Source organism: Gadus morhua, chromosome 20 (genome assembly GCF_902167405.1).
Source record: "Gadus morhua chromosome 20, gadMor3.0, whole genome shotgun sequence".
In the NCBI taxonomy this organism is placed as follows: domain Eukaryota; kingdom Metazoa; phylum Chordata; class Actinopteri; order Gadiformes; family Gadidae; genus Gadus; species Gadus morhua.
Window position 1 is genome coordinate 2,808,044 of NC_044067.1, and position 22,260 is coordinate 2,830,303.

At 47.2% G+C, this 22,260-nt stretch overlaps 1 protein-coding gene and 1 long non-coding RNA gene across 9 annotated transcripts; both read right to left on the reverse strand.

The window, feature by feature from the left end:
- Window positions 1-249: 249 nt before the first annotated feature.
- Window positions 250-16,329, reverse strand: LOC115533604 (formin-2). Of its 8 annotated transcripts, none has more exons than XM_030344184.1 (17): window positions 16,145-16,329; window positions 11,458-15,585; window positions 11,316-11,367; window positions 10,394-10,711; window positions 9,821-9,886; window positions 9,647-9,745; window positions 9,323-9,386; window positions 8,472-8,742; window positions 7,725-7,964; window positions 7,401-7,464; window positions 6,580-6,797; window positions 5,808-6,047; window positions 5,171-5,215; window positions 4,787-4,870; window positions 1,010-1,135; window positions 721-806; window positions 250-588 (listed from the first exon to the last, which is right to left on the reverse strand). In XM_030344184.1, exon 2 carries the CDS (start codon window positions 14,334-14,336, stop codon window positions 13,371-13,373), a length of 966 nt encoding a protein of 321 aa, XP_030200044.1. In that variant the 5' UTR covers window positions 14,337-15,585; window positions 16,145-16,329; the 3' UTR covers window positions 250-588; window positions 721-806; window positions 1,010-1,135; window positions 4,787-4,870; window positions 5,171-5,215; window positions 5,808-6,047; window positions 6,580-6,797; window positions 7,401-7,464; window positions 7,725-7,964; window positions 8,472-8,742; window positions 9,323-9,386; window positions 9,647-9,745; window positions 9,821-9,886; window positions 10,394-10,711; window positions 11,316-11,367; window positions 11,458-13,370. The 8 variants fall into 8 exon arrangements, with proteins under 8 accessions (XP_030200044.1, XP_030200047.1, XP_030200045.1 ...); XM_030344187.1 differs by having other exon boundaries at window positions 7,725-7,823; window positions 7,899-7,964; window positions 9,647-9,886; XM_030344185.1 differs by having other exon boundaries at window positions 5,808-5,906; window positions 5,982-6,047; window positions 9,647-9,886.
- Window positions 16,330-18,646: 2,317 nt separating this feature from the next.
- Window positions 18,647-21,719, reverse strand: LOC115532719 (uncharacterized). Its single transcript, XR_003974108.1, has 3 exons — window positions 21,439-21,719; window positions 19,801-20,024; window positions 18,647-19,689 (listed from the first exon to the last, which is right to left on the reverse strand). It is a non-coding gene; the product is annotated as an uncharacterized LOC115532719 (long non-coding RNA).
- Between the last annotated feature and the right edge of the window lie 541 nt (window positions 21,720-22,260).

A 22,260-nucleotide genomic window follows, 5' to 3' on the forward strand; every position in this document is an offset into this window, starting at 1 on the left:
GAGGGTAGAGGGGGGGGTCAAGGTGAGGGTAGAGGTCAAGGTGAGGGTAGAGGGGGGGTCAAGGTGAGGGTAGAGGGGGGGGTCAAGGTGAGGGTAGAGGTCGAGTGTAGGGTAGATGTGTATAGGTTAACTCATTATGGTCAGTATTAAACATCACAAAATGCACAACATGCAGAACATGCAGAAAAAGCCACACAACCAGGTAGAATTTGTTATATACGATTTTATATAAACATGAGTATACATTTTATAAAATCGTTTACACATTGAAACATTTTGGGAAGCGATTTGTCCGATGTCCGAACCCATTTTGATCACAAAGCGTATATCGTGAATCCAGCGCAGCCATCTGTCCCTAACTCTGTCCCTAACACTGAACCCCGACGCCTTGAAGGACAAGGAACCCTCCCACCATGGGGAGGGAGGAACCCTCGATGGAACACGCTAGGTGCATCCAAACGTGCAACAGATGGTGAGAAGGTCACGTTGCGCGAGTGTGGAGGAGATGAATCCACAGGCCAAAGTCCTGTTGTGTGAGTGTGGAGTAGATGAATCCACAGGCCAGCGATGAGTGGCGGTTGTTGATCACTGAAATGCGGACAGAGGAAAACAGCATATTGTTCAGTTGACTGTCTAGGTAGTGTCACGTTATCAAAAGGTTATTACACCTGTAGTCAATGAACAAGATGTCCATGTCATCTTCAGCAGTGGGCTACTGACCTAAAGGCCTCCAGCTGGTCAGAGATACAGGTTTGATGCAGCTCAGGTCTGTCCGTCCCAGACTGGACACAGCATTTCAACTGCACCTTACAAAGACGGATGATATGAATACAAAAGGATGCAATGATTCAGTTATTTAGCAGACCGTCTGAGCCAAAGAGACTTGGTGAATTCAGAAGTGCGTCATGCCTTGTAGTCTGAGAACTCAGGGGTGGAACCCAGCACCATCTGATGGAGAGCCAAACACCCCATCCTGCCCCGTTAAGAGTTCCATCAGCAACAGACTCACCTTCCAGATGCATGGCTCCTTCAGCTCTCTCCTCAGTGGATATCCCCTTGGAGTCGGGTGTCACTCGCCCCACCCTGATGTCCTTCACCAGGCAGGTCCTCCATCACCTCCCTATGCCCCGCCTTCCTGTTTGGGGACAAACGGGGCCGTTTGGCCTCAATGTCTGGGCACAATCAAAGTGGTAGTTTGATCCAATCCAATCCAATCCACTTTATTTATATAGCACAGTTTAAACAAACACAAAGGTTTCCAAAGTGCTGCACAAGAGAAAAATAGATAAAATAAGAGATAAAAAGAGATAAAATAAGTAAAAAATAAGTAAAAACACATGACCCACCCAACACTTCTACATCACATCAACACGCCATCTAGTGTCCAAAGGCCAAATAAAAAAGGTGCGTTTTTACCAAGGTTTTAAAGAGACACAGGGATGTAGTTTGTCTAATATGGAGTGGCAAAGTGTTCCACAATTTTGGGGCTGCTACCGCAAAGGCACGTTCTCCTCTGTGTTTTAGCCTGGTACGGGGTGTGGCCAAAAACAGCTGGTCAGCTGACCTAAGAGAACGGCTAGGAGTGTAGGGTATTAGCAGCTCGGAGAGGTATGGTGGGGCAAGGCCATTTAAGGCTTTAAACGCAAATAAAAGTATTTTAAAATGAATCCTAAAACGTACAGGTAGCCAGTGCAATGACGCCAGAATAGGTGTAATGTGGTCGTACTTTCTAGTGTTAGTCAAGAGACGAGCTGCGGCATTTTGAACTAATTGGAGGCGGGCAATGGAGGCCTCACTAATCCCCATGTAAAGTGCATTACAGTAGTCCAGCCGGGTGGTCACAAACGCATGGATTACTATTTCAAGATGCTGTCTCTGAAGCATTGGTTTAATTTTGGCCAGCTGCCTTAGCTGGAAGAAGCTGGACTTCACCACAGCTTTTACCTGGGTGTCAAATTTGAGGTCAGTGTCCACCTTAACCCCCAGGTTATTTAAGATTGGCCTACGGAACTGTTCCAGGTAGCCTAGGTCAACCAGGGGGGACACACCAGAGCCACTGAAAACCATAACCTCTGTCTTTTTTTCATTAAAATTTAAAAAGTTTAGGGACATCCAAGCTTTAATGTCTTGCAGGCAGTCTAACAAAGGCTTAATACTGTATGCTTCTGCCTTTCTAAGAGGAATATAAATCTGGCTGTCATCAGCATAGCAATGAAAAGAAATACCATGCTTCCTAAGAATTGAGCCAAGTGGGAGTAAATAAAGGGAGAATAAAAGGGGGCCAAGCACCGAACCCTGCGGAACCCCATGTAATAGCGGGACAGTGGAGGACACATGCTCAGCAAGGCTAACACAGAAAGACCGCTGGGTTAAATAAGACCTGAACCATTTTAGTGCTGTGCCACTGACACCCACCCACTGCTCCAGACGAGCAATGAGGATGTCATGGTCTACTGTGTCGAAGGCTGCAGTCAAATCTAGGAGCACAAGGACAACACTATGGCCAGAGTCAGTAGCTAAAAATATATCATTAAAAACTCTAAGCAGCGCTGATTCGGTGCTGTGTAATGTTTTAAAACCAGATTGGAAAATCTCTATAATGTTCTGTCCATTTATATAGTCCATGAGTTGACAGTGAACAATCTTTTCCAGGACTTTTGACAGAAAAGACAGTTTGGAGATAGGTCTGAAATTAGACAAAGCAGTAGGATCAAGTCCAGGTTTTTTTAACAAGGGTTGCACAACAGCATGTTTAAATTGAGCCGGCACAACTCCCGATGATAGGCTACTGTTAATGACAGCAGTAAAAGAAGGTCCAATAGTTGGAAAAATCTCCTTAAAAAGTCGAGGAGGAACAATATCAGCTGGAGAACCTGAGGGCTTCAGGTGGCCAACAATCTCCTCCACAAAGGACAGGGTTACAGGCTCAAACATCTCTAAGAACACAGAGCATGGAGCTGAGACTGAGGGATCAATAGCAGGTGGAGAAATAAGTGCTCTAGCAGATGTCACTTTGTCAATGAAAAACCTAAGAAAGTCTTCACACACAGCAGGAGACCCCTCAATTTGCAACGCCTGTGGTGCATTCAGAGCAGAGTTAATTACCTTAAACAATACACGAGGTTTGTGAGAATTTAACAAAATGATCTCAGAAAAATATTTTCTTTTGGCCTCTCTCACAGACGACTGGTAGTGGCGCCAGCAATCTCGCATAATTTGGAAAGACACTTGCAGTTTGTCCTTTTTCCACTTTCTCTCAGCTCTTCTACACTCCTGTCTAGAAGCCCTGGTGGTTTCATTCAACCAGGGTTCAGCCTCCGATTTAGTTTTTTGCCGTCTAATTTTATGTGGAGCCACAATGTCTAAGGCAGTTTGACAGCAGTTGAGAAACCAACAGTTCAGTGACTCAGTATCATCTGACACATTTTCAGGAATAACACAGTTCTGGATGAAAACAGTGGAAAAACGTGCGGCAGTGGAGGGGTTCATAACCCGACATTTGCGAGCGACTGCGCAAGGTTTAGCTGTCAAACGGTTCACAGCGGCTTCAAACAGAACAGGCATATGATCAGAGAAAAAGGCATCACAGATCTCCAGATTGCAAACGGGCAAACCATAAGATAAGACGAGGTCAAGTGTATGACCGCGTTCATGTGTCGGCCCAAGTACAGCTTGGACAATGTCAAACGAGTCAATGATATTTAAAAAGTCTCTCGCCAATGAGTTATTCTCAGGACAACAGACGTGAATGTTAAAATCCCCCACGATGAGGACCCGGTCATAATTCGGCATAATATCCGACAGAAATACAGAGAAGTCCATCAAAAAGTCTTTGTTATATTTGGGAGGACGATAAATCACAGCACACAACACAGTGTGGGAATGACCCAGCTCAAATAAGCTCAGTTCGAAGCTCGCGGGGGATAGCCGCGATATTTGTTTGCATTTAAAGTCACTCTTATAAACGGTCGCAATTCCTCCTCCTCGTCCTCGACCAGACGACCGGGGAGAATTGAAATAGGAGCACTCGTCAGGTAGAAGATCAGAAAAGACTCCGGACTCACCCGCACTTAGCCAGGTCTCGGAGATAAAAAGAAAGTCCAGCTCCCGCGTAACGAAGAAGTCCTTAAGGATAAAAGCTTTATTTCCAAGTGATCTGGCGTTCACCAAGCCAAATCTAGCAGGAGCCGGCGGACAACCAGCTGACGATGGGGCGCGAGCCAGGGGCCGAAGATACTCCAGATTTGCTCCACGCCAGCGTAAACAAGGGGAGCAGGGACGGTGGGGCTGGAAAGCCTCATCGCAGCCCGTCACCTTCACCAGAGAGGAAGCAACAGGATCCAGGGAGCGCTGAGAGACACACAGGCGAGGGGCAGCACCATATCGATCAGGACGTGCCAACCCCAACCTCAGCTTCACGAGATAGCCGCTACGTTTCCCCCGTCGCCGGTACCTTCTTCTCCGAGGTAGTGGAGCAAGCGTGCGGCGGAGGTCGGCCGGGAGATCCGGTGGGAAAGGTGTCCCCCCTTCACAATAGTCTGATTTTTTTAAATTTATAGCAGCGTTTCTCAGATCTAGCAACGTTTGGCGATCATAGACCAGAAGAGCGTTGATGTTATGTACAAGCGTTAAAAGTAGCAAAAACAAACACAACAGGTAGAGCACCTGACGGCGAGCCTGACACACTGGCGCCATCATGGTTATCTGACAGTGGTAGTTTGCTATAATGTCTGGTAGTAAACTGTTGTTTCCCAGTACAAGTCATGTTCAGTTCATGCAAACATACCAGTAGTACTTGTTGGCAGGCAGACTCATGGTTCTCCAGGTGCACGGCTCCTCCATCAGCTCTCCTCAGCCAAGGACTCCTGGTCTGTGTAAACAGTGGTGGTAGTTGAGCAATTGGGGGGTGGGGGTATTCTTGTGACGCCCGGTTTAAACCAAAGCACTAGCTGGAGTGTTAATGAGGGCATTGAATATGATTTGTTTTATTCTTTCCAACTTGCATAGAAACTAAAGCAAATGCAAAGCAGCTATAGTTTGTAATCTTTTAAGTCAGAACACTGAAATATTCTATTTGATGAAAATGCTGTTCAGTTCCATAAATAATTGAATCACTTAGTTCTGATCGTCACATGACTGAACACAATGATGACCCACAGCTGTCCTTTACCTTCCAGAGACCTCTGCAGTCGCATCGTAGTCTTCCGAGCGGATCCTGGTGGGTCAGCGATACAATCAAGATATGAAAAAAAAAAAAACATTCTCACACCTCAGTAGACAGTTTTTCTTCATTTTAAAAGGGGACATTATACCACCAGGTGTGAGTGTGATTAGCCTTACAAGCCGTTGCCAAAATCGGACACATATGACATCACTAGTGGGTGTGTCTACATAGATCTGTGCTGGATAGATGAGCAACGTTTACTTCAGTCCACTGGGTAGGCTGGTAGAATGATCTGTACGGCTCAGATCTAGGTGGACACGCCCACTAGTGATGTCATACGGGGCAGATTTACAAAACCGCTTGTTAGGTTAATCACACTCACACCTGGTGGTATAACATGTCCCCTTTACAGAATAACAACTTTCAGAACTCGTGTGAGAAATCAGACGCTGCAGCCTCACATGGAGAGCAAAATTGTGAGTGAATACATCCTGTTCACCCACAGCTCCATTAACCCAGGGACTTTTTTCTCAAAATCATTCTGATCAAAACGATGGTTGAATAGACCGATGTAGGGCTGGTGGAGTGGCTAGTCTAGCAGCCTACTCCTTCACATTGAGGTGGCAGTGTCAGGTATAATCACCTCAGGGTCGGCTGTCCTTGCCCCCCCCACGAGGGACGTCCTTCACCAGCGGGTCCTCAGCACGGCTCCATCAGCCCCCCTCCATCACAGAGTCCTGGTCTGGAGCAAAAAGCAGGGAATTTGCCTCATGTCTACCATGTTCAGTTCATGCAAACCAGTGCAAACCAGTACCACCTGTTGGCAGGTAGATTCATGGTCGTCCTCCAGATGCAGTTCCTCCATCAGCCAAGGCCATCAGGTCTGTAACAAACAGGGGTGTTAGTTGAGCAGTGGGTGGGATCATTCTTTGGACGCCTCTTTTAAACCATTCTGAACCTCAGTACTGGCTTTTGGTGTAAAATGTAGAGGAATACAAGATACTGCAAGTTAAAAATATAAATAAGTAAGAACCACGCACACACGTGGAAATGTGTTATGCAGGAGAATGGTAGAACATTCTGTGAATTCAACAGCACACATTTGAAATTTGACTGTTAACATTATTCAAACAGTCTTCTGCCTCAGCTGAAACTCAATATTTAAAACAAACGATAAAACTTGTAGAATTCTTGTACCAGTAGCGTAGACTCCAGCCTTCACATTTAGGGGTGAGAGTCTCAATAAAACTTCACTGATGGCTCCATTAAGCCAAGAACGGTTTTCTCTAAATCTGCCACATTAGATGACGGCTGAAGTAACCGATTTTAGAACAGAAACCGTTCAGTAGCAGTGAGAGTGATAATCAAACTAGAGACTGGCTGCATTCACCACGACATCATTCTTAAGGCAGGACCTCCACCATGGCTCCTCCGTCGGCTCTCGTCCACCACGGCTCCTCCGTCGGCTCTCGTCCACCATGGCGCCGTCGGCTCTCGTCCACCATGGCTCCGTCGGCTCTCGTCCACCATGGCGCCGTCGGCTCTCGTCCACCATGGCTCCATCGGCTCTCGTCCACCATGGCTCCATCGGCTCTCCTCCATCAGTCCTCCTCCTCCACCAACACGTCCTGACCTAACATCAAACGGCAGTAGTTGGGTCCAAAATCTGGTAACAAAGCAAGCGAGGTCAAACCTGCACACCCTTGCATTTGTAAAGGGGAAAAAAGATCTAACTTCCTTAAGATTACAAGTTGACTCGTTGAGAAATTTATAAACTACTACTGTCAGAATGAAAATCGGAGAAAGATAATGAAAAATAATCAGCCTCAACAAATAGTTTCAGAGCGGCTTGGAGATGGTACCCTGGTCCACCCTGCTGCCCCATTACTGGTCCAGGTAGTGGGGTTACCCTCTGGTCCCCAGCCTCAGGTCCACCCAGCTGTGTTGTACAATATTTAACCAAACCTTGGGAGACGACGTGCCATTTCTAAACTGCTGTAAATTAGCTTTATTAATCAACTACATTTACATTGAGGGCATTTAGCAGATGCTTTTAACCAAAGCGATGCGTACATTTTTCAGAAGGAGAAGCAATAAACTAGACACAGGTTGGACGTCTTCAGGAAGCGGACTCCCAAACACTAAATCAAGGTACTGAACCATCATAATCAAGCACATTAACGTCCAATATACATCCTTTTAACACAAAAATCAACATTGATCGAAAGCCACTTACACCGATAGAGCCTGGTTCAACGGCTGGGCCACATCTCCTCCCACCGACCACGCTGCAGAGATCACTGAGAAGACCATAATGTTATAAAAGATGAGTAAATACTGAGGGAATACATGTGAGAAATCAGACGCTGCAGCCACACATGGAGAGCAAAATTGTGAGTGAATAAATCCTGTTCACTCACAGCTCCATTAACCCAGGGACTTTTTTCTCAAAATCATTCTGATCAAAACGATGGTTGAATAGACCGATGTAGGGCTGGTGGAGTGGCTAGTCTAGCAGCCTACTCCTTCACATTGAGGTGGCAGTGTCAGGTATAATCACCTCAGGGTCGGCTGTCCTTGCCCCCCCCACGAGGGACGTCCTTCACCAGCGGGTCCTCAGCACGGCTCCAACACCACCCCTCCATCACAGAGTCCTGGTCTGGAGCAAAAAGCAGGGAATTTGCCTCATGTCCACCAGGTTCAGTTCATGCAAACCAGTGCAAACCAGTACCACCTGTTGGCAGGTAGATTCATGGTCGTCCTCCAGATGCAGTTCCTCCATCAGCCAAGGCCATCGGGTCTGTAACAAACAGGGGTGGTAGTTGAGCAGTGGGTGGGATCATTCTTTGGACGCCTCTTTTAAACCATTCTGAACCTCAGTACTGGCTGTTGGGTGTAAAATGTAGAGGAATACAAGATACTGCAAGTTAAAATATAAATAAGTAAGAACCACGCACACACGTGGAAATGTGTTGTGCAGGAGAATGGTAGAACATTCTGTGAATTCAACAGCACACATTTGAAATTTGACTGTTAACATTATTAAAACAGTCTTCTGCCTCAGCTGAAACTCAATATTTAAAACAAACGATAAAACTTGTAGAATTCTTGTACCAGTAGCGTAGACTCTAGCCTTCACATTGAGGGGTTAGAGTCTCAATAAAACTTCACTGATGGCTCCATTAAGCCAAGGACGGTTTTCTCTAAATCTTCCATATTAGATGACGGCTGAAGGAACCGATTTTAGAACAGAAACCGTTCAGTAGCAGTGAGAGTGATAATCAATTTAGAGAATGGCTGCATTCACCCCGAGATCATTCTTAAGGCAGGACCTCCACCACGGCTCCTCCGTCGGCTCTCGTCCACCATGGCGCCGTCGGCTCTCGTCCACCATGGCTCCTCCGTCGGCTCTCGTCCACCATGGCGCCGTCGGCTCTCGTCCACCACGGCTTCTCCGTCGGCTCTCGTCCACCATGGCTCCGTCGGCTGTCGTCCACCATGGCTCCGTCGGCTGTCGTCCAACATGGCTCCGTCGGCTCTCCTCCATCAGCCCTCCTCCTCCACCAACGCGTCCTGACCTAACATCAAACGGCAGTAGTTGGGTCCAATATCTGGTAACAAAGCAAGGGAGGTCAAACCTGCACACCCTTGCATTTGTAAAGGGGGAAAAAATATCCAACTTCCTTAAGATTAGAAGTTGACTCGTTGAGAAATGTATGAACTACTACTGTCAGAATGAAAATCTGAGAAAGATAATAAAAAATAATAAGCCTCAACAAATAGTTTCAGAGCGGCTTGGAGATGGTACCCTGGTCCACCCTGCTGCCCCATTACTGGTCCAGGTAGTGGGGTTACCCTCTGGTCCCCAGCCTCAGGTCCAACCAGCTGTGTTGTACAATATTTAACTAAACCTTGGGAGACAACATGCCATTTCTAAACTGCTGTAAATTAGCTTTATTAATCAACTCCATTTACATTGAGGGCATTTAGAGTACATTTTTCAGAAGGAGAAGCAATAAACTAGACACGGGTTGGACGTCTTCAGGAAGCGGACTCCCAAACGCTAAATCAAGGTACTGAACCATCATAATCAAGCACATGAACATCCAATATTCATCCTTTTAACACAAAAATCAACATTGATCGAAAGCCACTTACACCGATAGAGCCTGGTTCAACGGCTGGGCCACATCTCCTCCCACCGACCACGCTGCAGAGATCACTGAGAAGATCATAATGTTATAAAAGATGAGTAAATACTGAGGGAATCAATGTGAGAAATCAGACGCTGCAGCCACACATGGAGAGCAAAATTGTGAGTGAATAAATCCTGTTCACTCACAGCTCCATTAACCCAGGGACTTTTTTCCCAAAATCATTCTGATCAAAACGATGGCTGAAGAGACCGATGTAGGGCTGGTGGAGTGGCTAGTCTAGCAGCCTACTCCTTCACATTGAGGTGGCAGTGTAAGGTATAATCACCTCAGGGTCGGCTGTCCTTGCCCCCCCCACGAGGGACGTCCTTCACCAGCAGGTCCTCAGCACGGCTCCAACAGCCCCCCTCCATCACAGAGTCCTGGTCTGGAGCAAAAAGCAGTGAATTTGCCTCATGTCCACCATGTTCAGTTCATGCAAACCAGTGCAAACTAGTACCACCTGTTGGCAGGTAGATTCATGGTCGTCCTCCAGATGCAGTTCCTCCATCAGCCAAGGCCATCGGGTCTGTAACAAACAGGGGTGTTAGTTGAGCAGTGGGTGGGATCCTTCTTTGGACGCCTCTTTTAAACCATTCTGAACCAAAGTACTGGCTTTTGGTGTAAAATGTAGAGGAATACAAGATACTGCAAGTTAAAAATATAAATAAGTAAGAACCACGCACACATGTGGAAATGTGTTACGCAGGAGAATGGTAGAACATTCTGTGAATTCAACAGCACACATTTGAAATTTGACTGTTAACATTATTCAAACAGTCTTCTGCCTCAGCTGAAACTCAATATTTAAAACAAACTATAAAACTTGTAGAATTCTTGTACCAGTAGCGTAGACTCTAGCCTTCACATTGAGGGGTTAGAGTCTCAATAAAACTTCACTGATGGCTCCATTAAGCCAAGGACGGTTTTCTCTAAATCTGCCACATTAGATGACGGCTGAAGTAACCGATTTTAGAACAGAAACCGTTCAGTATCAGTGAGAGTGATAATCAATTTAGAGACTGGCTGCATTCACCCCGACATCATTCTTAAGGCAGGACCTCCACCACGGCTCCTCCGTCGGCCCTCGTCCACCATGGCGCCGTCGGCTCTCTTCCACCATGGCGCCGTCGGCTCTCGTCCACCATGGCTCCGTCGGCTCTCGTCCACCATGGCTCCGTCGGCTCTCGTCCACCATGGCTCCGTCGGCTCTCGTCCACCATGGCTCCTCCGTCGGCTCTCGTCCACCATGGCGCCGTCGGCTCTCGTCCACCATGGCGCCGTCGGCTCTCGTCCACCATGGCGCCGTCGGCTCTCGTCCATCAGCCCTCCTCCTCCACCAACGCGTCCTGACCTAACATCAAACAGCAGTAGTTGGGTCCAAAATCTGGTAACAAAGCCGGGGAGGTCAAACCTGCACACCCTTGCATTTGTAAAGGGGATAAAATATGTAACTTCCTTAAGTTTACATGTTGACTCGTTGAGAAATGTATAAACTACTACTGTCAGAATGAAAATCTGAGAAAGATAATAAAAAATAATCAGCCTCAACAAATAGTTTCAGAGCGGCTTGGAGATGGTTACCCTGGTCCACCCTGCTGCCCCATTTCTGGTCCAGGTAGTGGGGTTACCCTCTGGTTCCCAGCCTCAGGTCCACCCAGCTGTGTTGTACAATATTTAACTAAACCTTGGGAGACGACGTGCCATTTCTAAACTGCTGTAAATTAGCTTTATTAATCAACTACATTTACATTGAGGGCATTTACCAGATGCTTTTAAACAAAGCGATGAGTACATTTTTCAGAAGGAGAAGCAATAAACTAGACACAGGTTGGACGTCTTCAGGAAGCGGACTCCCAAACACTAAATCAAGGTACTGAACCATCATAATCAAGCACATTAACGTCCAATATACATCCTTTTAACACAAAAATCAACATTGATCGGAAGGCACTTACACCGATAGAGCCTGGTTCAACGGCTGGGCCACATCTCCTCCCACCGACCACGCTGCAGAGATCACCGAGAAGATCATAATGTTATAAAAGATGGGTAAATACTGTGGGAATCAATGGGAAAGCTTCAATATCAAACACTCACATGTGCGGTTGGATGGACATCTTCTGCGTCATACAGGATCAGGACTGCAAGGCCTGGAGTTTCCCCCGTCTGTAAGCACAACATTCATCCATTTAAAAACACGACGCGCTTTACATCACTGCCTCACCAATAATAAACTGAACATCAATATAAGAGTTCTTGGTCACTACGTATCTTAGTTGCCTAGTTTGATTTATTCAAAAGTCAAAGGTTTATGGTAGTATTTGCGCAACAATTAACTTTACTTTTCTAAACAGCTATGCCATTTGATAATACGTGAATAAGCACACTTACATTTAACCCTTCCTTTTGTTTCTGAAGTCTAGCAGAAACTATATTGAGCAGATCACAGCCCAGATATTTAGAACACTAGCAATATCAATAGTAATTTAGATAGTAAAATGATACTTAGCCACATTCAGCTGCTGGGTTGTTGAAGAACTAAAAAGCAGTAGTAGGTAAATGCCGTTGTCTCCATCTTTTACGCGACCCGATAAATGTATGCGCAGAAAATCGAGAGTTGATTGTAGAGCGCAGTTATCAAAGTAGTTTGCGGTATTTTGTGGGATAATTAAAAATATATATATTTTAAGAGTGCCCTTCCTAATTTCTAGTGCAAAAGGATTTACCAATAATCGCAAATGGTTACCTATTGAAATGGGGCACTGCCAGATTACCTTAATTGGGTACGCTCAATAGTTAAGAGGTTTACGCAAATGCCAATATTGATCATACTGCCAGACGCCATAATAAGGTGTGGATGACATAACGCAATTGCCAATCCTGATCGTACTGCCAGACGCCATAATAAGGTGTGGATGACATAACGCAATTGCCAATCCTGTTCGTACTGCCAGTTATCCCCCCAGGTGACTCAACATCCACCACACAGTACTGCAGCATCAGAGCTTCACAGACTGCACAAAAACTACCAACCTCTACAGAAACGCCAAGCCCCGTCATACTGGAATCGTAACGTTCCAGTACGAACCACCCCTAAGTAACGTAACCAGCACCTCACCTTGAGCTGAACGACGATGAAGATGTTGTGGTCGTCTCATTGCAAAATACAGCCAACAGACTTACCTTGAGGCGATCTGGTAGTTTGTTGCTGTTGGTTTATGTACAAATCATTTTGACTAAACATTTCAGTTACCCCATTTAACTAACTACCTACAAATTAACAATGCTTGCCAGTGTACAAAAAAAGCTAACTAATCTGTCTTTTGGCTACTTCCTCGCTTCACATCGCATGAGCATTGTCATATTGATCCGGGTGTGGTCTGAGTGGCCAGAGATGCATGTTAGGATACTGTGCTGTCTGAAGTCTATTGTTCTGTAGACGTGCCCCCCTCCGGAGAAACAGTGTTCAAAAGGGCTGTTGCATCAGTTACATGACCTGGAACATCCGTCAAGACTGTGACAGGGACTCCCCAAGGAGACACGCCATGGGTAGGATGTGAGGGCTCTTTCTCAGCGACTAGAATACACCACAGCGCCTACGGGAGGGAACCATTGCACACATTTCAATATTCCTCTTCATAGATCTTGAAGCCCCAGCGAGGATTTCTTTTCCTCCTCAGCTGAAGAAGAGCTTGGTTTCAGCATGAAGAGAACCCTAGTTGGGATGTTACCAAGATGGTTTCTGATTCAAAGGGGGACCCAACTCCCAGGTCCAGCTAGCATCGACAAATGCATTACAATTCAGCCCAAGAAAAACCTGCATCCCAGCACAGGAGTCCAGAAGATACAATCCACAGGGCCTGCCAGACAACTATCATGTCGGGGCTAGAAAGGGCAGCCACGTCGCAGTCTTTCACGCTTGAAGGACTATTGCCTAAAAAGTTGTGATGTATAATAAGTGCGTATCCCCATGTCATCACGCTCACACATGGTATGCCTCGTCACCCTGATCACGCCCGAATGAAGAACCCCAGGCCAGGTAGAACCCTGACCACAAGAACAACCGAACCAGGTAAAACCCTGAGCACATGAACAACCAGGCCAGGTAAAACCCTGACCACATGAACAACCAGGCCAGGTAAAACCCTGACCACATGAACAACCAGGCCAGGCAGAACCCTGACCACATGAACAACCAGGCCAGGTAGAACCCTGACCACATGAACAACCAGGCCAGGTAGAACCCTGACCACATGAACAACCAGGCCAGGTAGAACCCTGACCACATGAACAACCAGGCCAGGTAGAACCCTGACCACATGAACAACCAGGCCAGGTAGAACCCTGACCACATGAACAACCAGGCCAGGTAGAACCCTGACCACATGAACAACCAGGCCAGGTAGAACCCTGACCACATGAACAACCAGGCCAGGTAGAACCCTGACCACATGAACAACCAGGCCAGGTAGAACCCTGACCACATGAACAACCAGGCCAGGTAGAACCCTGACCACTTGAACAACCAGGCCAGGTAGAACCCTGACCACATGAACAACCAGGCCAGGTAGAACCCTGACCACATGAACAACCAGGCCAGGTAGAACCCTGACCACATGAACAACCAGGCCAGGTAGAACCCTGACCACATGAACAACCAGGCCAGGTAGAACCCCGACCACATGAACAACCAGGTAGAACCCCGACCACATGAACAACCAGGTAGAACCCTGACCACATGAACAACCAGGCCAGGTAGAACCCTTGCCATGCCCACCTGAAGAGCCACAGGCAGTCCAGTTTTCCTTCAGACTCAAACTCTTCCGCTTTGATGAGCCTGAGAACAGGGACGGGATTTGATGGAAGTGGTGAGAAGGTAATCTGATGAGGTCACCCCAGTGGTGGGATGGTAGGTATCGGACATCCCAGTAGCTGGTAGGTTTCAGACATCCCAGTAGCTGGTAGGTTTCAGACATCCCAGTAGCTGGTAGGTTTCAGACATCCCAGTAGCTGGTAGGTTTCAGACATCCCAGTAGCTGGTAGGTTTCAGACATCCCAGTAGCTGGTAGGTTTCAGACATCCCAGTAGCTGGTAGGTTTCAGACATCCCAGTAGCTGGTAGGTTTCAGACATCCCAGTAGCTGGTAGGTTTCAGACATCCCAGTAGCTGGTAGGTTTCAGACATCCCAGTAGTTGGTAGGTTTCGGATATCCCAGTAGTTGGTAGGTATCGGACGTCCCAGTAGTTGGTAGGTATCGGACGTCCCAGTAGTTGGTAGGTAGGTCATGAACGGACCAGACCTTGAACAGAGCAGGGATTGGTTGGTAGGTCTTTACAGTAGGATTCTCCTCATCCCATATGAACAGCAGGCCGATGAGCCCTCTGCTGGCTCAGATGCAAGCCTTTCTCAGGCTGAACTGCAGAGTAATGGAGGAGGCCAGCTGGTCCTGGAAGTTCGGTCCCCTTAAATCAGAACCTATCGCGGTAAGATCCCACCAAGGACCCTTTTCGTGACTGCAGCTGTGCTCTACTCCAGCTGCGGAGGTAGAGAAACCGTAGCTACGGCTTCAAGATGTACGGTGGGCAACGTTGAAATGTGCTCCATGGTTCTCTAGCGAAGGACCGAGGTGGTGTTCTAGTCGTTGAGGAAGAGCCCTCACATCTCATCCCCGGGCGTTTCTCCTTTAGGTGAGAGCCTGTCACCATCTTGAATGACATCCCAGTTCATGTAAATGACTTCACAACCACCTCTTACACATGCCTTCACCTGAAGGGGGCAAGTCTACAGAGCTGGAGGCTTCAGACAGCGCAGAACCCTAGCATGCATCTCTGATCACTCAATCCGAACCCTCGTCAGTACGGTAACTCATGTGACGTGATGCAAAGTTCAGGAAGTAGTGGCGAAGCATGTCGAAAGAAAATCTAGACAAAACCTTGGAGTATGTTTTGGCTGCATTCTGAGAAACTATGTTACTATTCTCACAATTCACTTGGAACCTATACTACACCCCTTCTAACACAGCATTGACACATGTTCAAACTAAACAGGTAATTAGCCCACGTACCAACAAAAAACATTATTTAAATCATTCACCTTTCCACCTCAGCCAACGAGGAGGCCAAAACAATGCCCCAGCATAAAGAGGAAATATAAGGACTTACAGTTCGCAGTTTCTTCTTCATGGTTCAGTTTTGATACTCACAGAATCACTTTCTTCTCCTTGACCTGTGAAGTAACGGAATGAGCAGATTCGTTTCAGTGCTCAAACCACACCACTGAGGCAAAGTAGATTCAAGCTAACTTAATTTAAATTAATCATGCATTCCTTTCCCCAAATATTGGCACCAATCTTCTCCAAACGACAGTCCTTTAACCTGTAGAAACTTCATTAAAACTTGATACTAATCATTTTTTTTTACTTTATTTTGGCAGTTGTGTAGCCTATAGTTTAGCTGCATCTAGACTAATATACTTGAAAGAAATATATCAAATTCTTAAGGGTTTTAACTTTTAATTTGTTTTGTTTTTAAAAGGCAAAAATCCACCTAATAAAACGATCAAGGGCTTAATAAAAAACATGATTTGGCAAACGCATCAGACTCTATGACGTCTTAAATCAGCCCACACAATTAGCACATTGAATCCACATTTAACCACACCACCTGGAAAAATAACTGGCCTATAACAACGCAAAAACACTACAAATTATGTCCAATTACGTCAAGAACCAACATTCAACATCAAGTAGGCCTAAGCCTAGTAGGAAAATAAACGTTCTACTCACAGCAGGTCCAGATGTGGTGGTCCGTTTTACTTCGAAAAGCGTTCGTTACAAGAACTGTCATTTGTCACACAAAACCGGGAAACTCCAACCAAGTTCTGGTTAAACTCCTAAAGTATACATCACCGTACCTGGGAGACGTTAGACGGTTAGTTTGGCCTACTGCGCAGCAGACAGGTAAGTTAGAGATGACGGAGCACGAGTCGCCACAGGTGAACTCATTAGCGCGGAGCGTGGCACTAATTAGTTAAACCACGTGCAGATGCGGCACAGCGGCTTGCCTTGGTAACGGATATGCGAACACGCAAATACAATCCGCCGCCACGTGTCGCATTCATATATTTATTTATTTATTATAGATTTATATATCTATATTTATTAATTTATTTATTATTATGATAATAATAATACGTGAAGCTATCCGTGGTGGTGGTGAGGAAACGTGCGTGAAGCGCATGCGGCATGCCGCATCTGACAGTACGACGCAACCAGACGCCTGTGAGCGACGCGTCTCTGTCCATGTGCGTCTCTCTAGTCTAGAGCATCCCCAAATCCTATTTCCTGTACTCCCAGAGCGGCAGAGATGGGAGAAATGTCAAGCGCGATATGGAAAAGCCCACAATGTACTCAGATGTTGAAAGTCTTTGAAAGACGAATGCGTGAGAAAAATAACGTTTGTTTCTGTCGTCGTTTTCAGTATTTAATGAGAAGCCCCACCCCCGTCTCAGTACGGTGAAGGCCTCACTCACTCCTCTACCTGCTCCACGCGGCTGCTTTGTCAAAATAATGGTTGTTATTAAAATCAGGAGTTTTGAGGTGTGTATGATGCGTTAAAATTAACTCTTATTCGCCTTCCAAAATAAACTGGTGACAGAAATTGAGGAACTAATTATAGAGACAATCCAACAAAAAAAAAACGCAGAGTGCAACGTTTTTGTACCACGCTCGCATTTGATATAACTATAAAAGCCTCACTTTCTGTTCCCGCGGCATAAAACAGATTTTTTTTCTCACGTCGCTACGACAACATCTATATTTATCACCCACCCCAACAAACCCATGGTCCACTGGCCTCCACCACCTCCCCAGGAGGACATGATGTTATGACTCACCATCCAGCTCCTTCTCCACGTTTAGGAGAAGAGGTGTGGGTGTTTTTCGTCCCCACCCCCCCCCCCCCCCACCAACATCTTCTAGCCTTCAAATCGTCATGGAAACACCAGAAGGACGCAGGAGTAGGAAATGATTGAACATTTTAATTTACAGGGACGCTTCGGCTGCACCAGAACGGCAGCATCTCGAGCATTAGCCGTCCCAGGGCTGCCTGTCTTTAATAGGATGCTTCGGATGAGGGGCCTCACACAAACACACCAACACAGGTAATCAGGCGCTGCCTGGTTAGGCAGCACGTAGACCAGTCTGTCTCTCAGATGCTGGTTAACATGGTGGGTGGACCAGTCCAACTGGTCAGGTGGGGCCTGGTTTTTCCGCTCCCTCCCAACACCAGCAGCGTGCACCAGTGCAATCCTGAGTACGGTTACCTTACAGCCACACTACATGCGTCCGTCGACGGAGCTCATGTACTTTGCATGGGGCGCTCTCGAAATGCATTGGGGGGTCCATCCGTTCTGTGAAAAAGTCAAGAAGTTGCCGCAATGTTCATCTTTTCAGGGAGGATAAGGTAATGCAAATACACTCCACGCGACTACTGGATCCGTTTTGCAAAAACAGGCAGGAAGAAGCAGGAAAAATACGGCTGCTATGCATTTTTTTTGAAAGAAAAAACGGTTGTTTTTAGTCACAGATCTTTTGTATTTGTAACCACACATCGGCTTTGTCAGCGGGAAGCGATTTGAAGAAGGCCTGAGTTGGGGACACAGTGACAGGAGAGACGACGCTCTCTGGTCCTCCTCGCTCCCTTCCTGTCGGCTTTGTGTTCGGAGACAGCCTGGTTGTATGTCTCTCGGCCGTCAGCTGGGGCTGGACGGCTGTGTGTGACACGTGTACAGTCGGAGATGATCGCTTCATTAGCTCAGTGACGACGCAGACGCTTAGTCCCTGCCACGCACACAAGCACACACACCACGGGAGACTTACCGCGCACACACACTTACAAACACACACACACACACACCACAGAGGGACTGACTGCACACACAGGTAAACACACACACACAAACACATGCACACACACACACACACACACACACACACACACACCACCCAGAGACTTACTGCACACACACACACACACACACACACCACCCAGAGACTTACTGCACACACACAAACACACACACACATACAAACACACACTCTGACACACACACACACACACACACACACCCACACACATGTGAATGCGCGCTTGCGCACAATTGCGCAAACACCCGTCAGAGGAAACAATGCTCGACTGCTTCCATCAAATCCCAACAGCTCCCCCCGCTGCCCCCCCCCCCCCCCCCGCTGTTCTGTCGCTCTCGCTCCCGTCGCTAATTAGCTGACAAACACTAGTTCTGCTGAGCGCCTGCACCACTTATATTTAACCGTGCACGCACACGCGCACACACACGACACACGACACACGACACACACACACGCACGCCTGCATATTGTCTTACATTCCACGCACAAACACACGCCGATAAGTAATTCAGATAGGCCTGTACCTCTGTCTCTAAGAGGCTGGTTAACATTGCAGAGAGACCCGTCATTCGGTCGGTCTGCCTCTCGACGTTGGTTAACATTGCAGGTAGACCTGTGTGTCCGTCTGTCTGACTGTCTGTCTGAGGCTGGTTAACATTGCATATATACCTGTCATTCTGTCTGTCTATCTGTCTCTCAGAGGCTGGTTTACATTGCAGAGAGACCCGTCATTCTGTCTGTCTGCCTCTCGATGTTGGTTATTATTGCAGATAGACCTGTGTGTCTGTCTGTCTGACTGTCTGTCTGAGGCTGGTTTACATTGCAGATAGACCTGTCATTCTGTCTGTCTTTCTGTCTCTCAGCTGTTGGTTAACATTGCAGATAGACCTGTCATTATATCTGTCTGTCTGACTCTCAGAGGCTGGTTAACATTGCACCTAGAACTGCCTGTGTGTCCATCTGTCTGTCTGCCTGTGTGTCCATCTGTCTGTCTGTCTGTCTGTTTGTCTGTCTGTCTGTCTGTCTGTCTGTCTGTCTGACTGTCTGTCTGTCTGAGGCTCGTTAACACCTTTTACACTGGATCAGTGGTGTGAGGTGAAACCCCTAACCCCTCGTCCCCTCGAGACCGCCAGGCGAGGTGATCCATATCACTCGTTGCTCTCCATCACCCACAACAGCTGACGGCGTACAGAGCAGCGTAGGGGCTCCGCTCTCCTCCCCAACGCTCAGTCCGTAATGGCGCCGCTGGCGGGAGGTGACCTCACCGGCCCAGGTGTCAGGTCCCGTCTGCCCGTGTGTTTGCGTTGCATCATCTCAGTAGCGCGGCGGACGCGGGGGCTGGCGGTGCAGCGGGGGCGATGAGTGATCTACACCGTCACTTTGTCTCCGCGCCGTATCGCTTTCTGCAGCACAGCGGCAGACACAAATAGGTTATTTATGTTGTCAACAAGTACTTTCTCTCGGTATAATCTCCTCTCACAAAAAAAGCCATGTTTTATTTAGAGCAAAACCACCTCAAGATGCCTATTCACGGCAGATGGAGAAGCCTTTGTCTGGGGGTTGGGAACGAGGATGAAGAAGGTGTTTTGCTTGTGCAGGAGATGTTTGGCATGTTCTGATTGTCGATGTGTTTTACGGGCAGTCATCTCCTCCACTGCCGTACCCCCCGTCTCTCCCCCCTGGCCAGGAACACAGAAGTGGCCCCGGAGGAGAGGTCCCGGCTGATGGATGGATCATTCTGGAAGGAATACACCGTGTCGGTAACAGACGGAACGTCAAACAATATAAACCTCCGTAATGCGTTGGAACCGACAGACATCCATATCAGACCGCTAGAAAGTTCTTCCCTCACTCTTCAGTGTCTCGAAAAGGTTACATTTCAACCTCCTCTTCTTCCTGTTATTAAAACTAATCTGGTATCCTCCTGTTGCATTGATCTCCGATACGCCGCGTCCTTCGACGACGGCTGTGTCGGGATTAAAACATTCATATTGTCTAACACAGACAGTATGAATCCTTCCTCTATTGATACGTCTCAGTCAAACGCTGTGTCTAGACACAAACACGTACACTCACAAGTACACAGCGTGCAAAGTATGACAGCCACGGTGGAGGCTTTTCCTAACTTTACAAGTGCACTTTACAAGCGCTGTCCCTCACCCCGACTCACTTCCGTTCGCTTCACAGCCAAGACGGTAGTGATGGGATTTTCGGCTCCTTTGCGAGATGCGGCTCTAATGGCTCTTCTTACTGTGGAGAGCCGGCTCTTTCGGCTCCCAAACGGCTCCCCATACACATGTTTTACATTATTAATTAATCAATAGCTTAAACCTAATTTTATAACATTTTGTTTCATTATTGACATTGTTAAGCACTTATGAGTAAAAATGCAGCATAACAATGCTTTATGAATAAAACCTTTATTACTAAATAGCACCACTTCCGTCTGTGCAGGTTGTTAGTGGAGCCTGCACGATAGGATATTCTGGTTTTGCAGAGTCTACACTCTGCCCTGGTGGAGTCTGACATTAAAATGAGTCCAGATTTTGCTCCGTTTTCTGTCACCACTCATTATCACACAGGCCTATTCAATTGTCACACTGACTCCCCTTCTTTATGCCGTGTGTGCTTCTTGACTGCTGCGTGCGTGACTGTGCATTGACACCTGCCCACGAACGCTATACAGCTTGGCCAATTGCCTGCGGTTTCCAAAAAGAAAGTGGAGAGAAACTTTTTTTTCAGTGTTTTCCCGGCGCATTATTAATTGAAAGCTGCGTGTGATTGGTCAGATGTGTGGAGCACACGCTTGACACGAGGGCAGTGGAGACATTAAGGCACCGACGGAGGAAAAAAAAAAACCTCTGCTTTACCACAGGCAGAACGCGCAAGGAGAGAGAGGGGGAGGGGGAGGGCAGGGGGAGAGACAGCGAGGCACCGCAGGAGAAAAAAACCGAAAAGCAGAGCAAAAGCACATGCAGCGACGGGGAGGCGGAGAGAGCGAAAAACTGGAAAAAAAAAACCGGCTCCCAAATAGGATCTTAAAACGGCTCCCATCGTAGAGCCGGTTCCAATCGTTCACGTCAAAGAGCCGGCTCTTTGAGCCGGATCGTTCGCGACCGACACATCACTACAAGACGGCAGAGCTGACCCACCTCCCTCTCCCTGGTGGCCGACAGGACGCCGTCTATCCGCACAAGCTCTTCAGAAGAGACGGCGCAGCCTGTGCACTGGAAACCAGAAGCTGCGAGGTTGGAGTTCCGCCATGTTCCTGTTACCTTACGGAGATATTCCACCCAAACTCATTCACGGGAGGAAGGGAAAGGCCCGGTTCACCCTGATCGGAGCTCGTAGATATTCATAGAGAGATACAGACGGTGCTACCCTCCCCTTCCCCCAGATGGACTCCTAGGAACGGCTCTTACGTGGACATGCCACTGAGGACGGTTCATTAGCATTTGTGAAAATGCTTCGCCTCCACAAACTGGAGGTTCATTCATAGGGATGGCATTAGGGCAGTGGCTCTTTTGATGTGGTAATGTGCTGCTTTGATTTCTGTGTGTCAAGCATGTTTAAATGGTGGGAGGCAAACCCGGCGGGTGCTGAAATCAATTAAAAATATGTTGCTTATGAGGAAAACAAATTACCTCTGCCTCTCTTACATGCACCCGGGCACACACACACACACACACACACATACATACATACACACACAAACACACGTGCACACAAACACATACATACAGGCACACATACATACAAACACATACACTCATGCTCATATGTACACAAAAAACCCACACAGGCACACATACATGCAAAAACATACACACAAACAGAGGCAAACATGCATAAACACACAAACCCACATAGACACATGTATCCAAACACACACACATAGGCACACATACATCCACACACAAACATAAATGCACACATGTACGCAGACACACACACAGACACACACACACACACAC

What these genes read in the sequence shown, in the direction of transcription:
- LOC115533604 (XM_030344188.1), bottom strand. Translation starts at nt 14,336, where the DNA reads ATGTCTGAAACCTACCAGCTACTGGGATGTCTGAAACCTACCAGCTAC.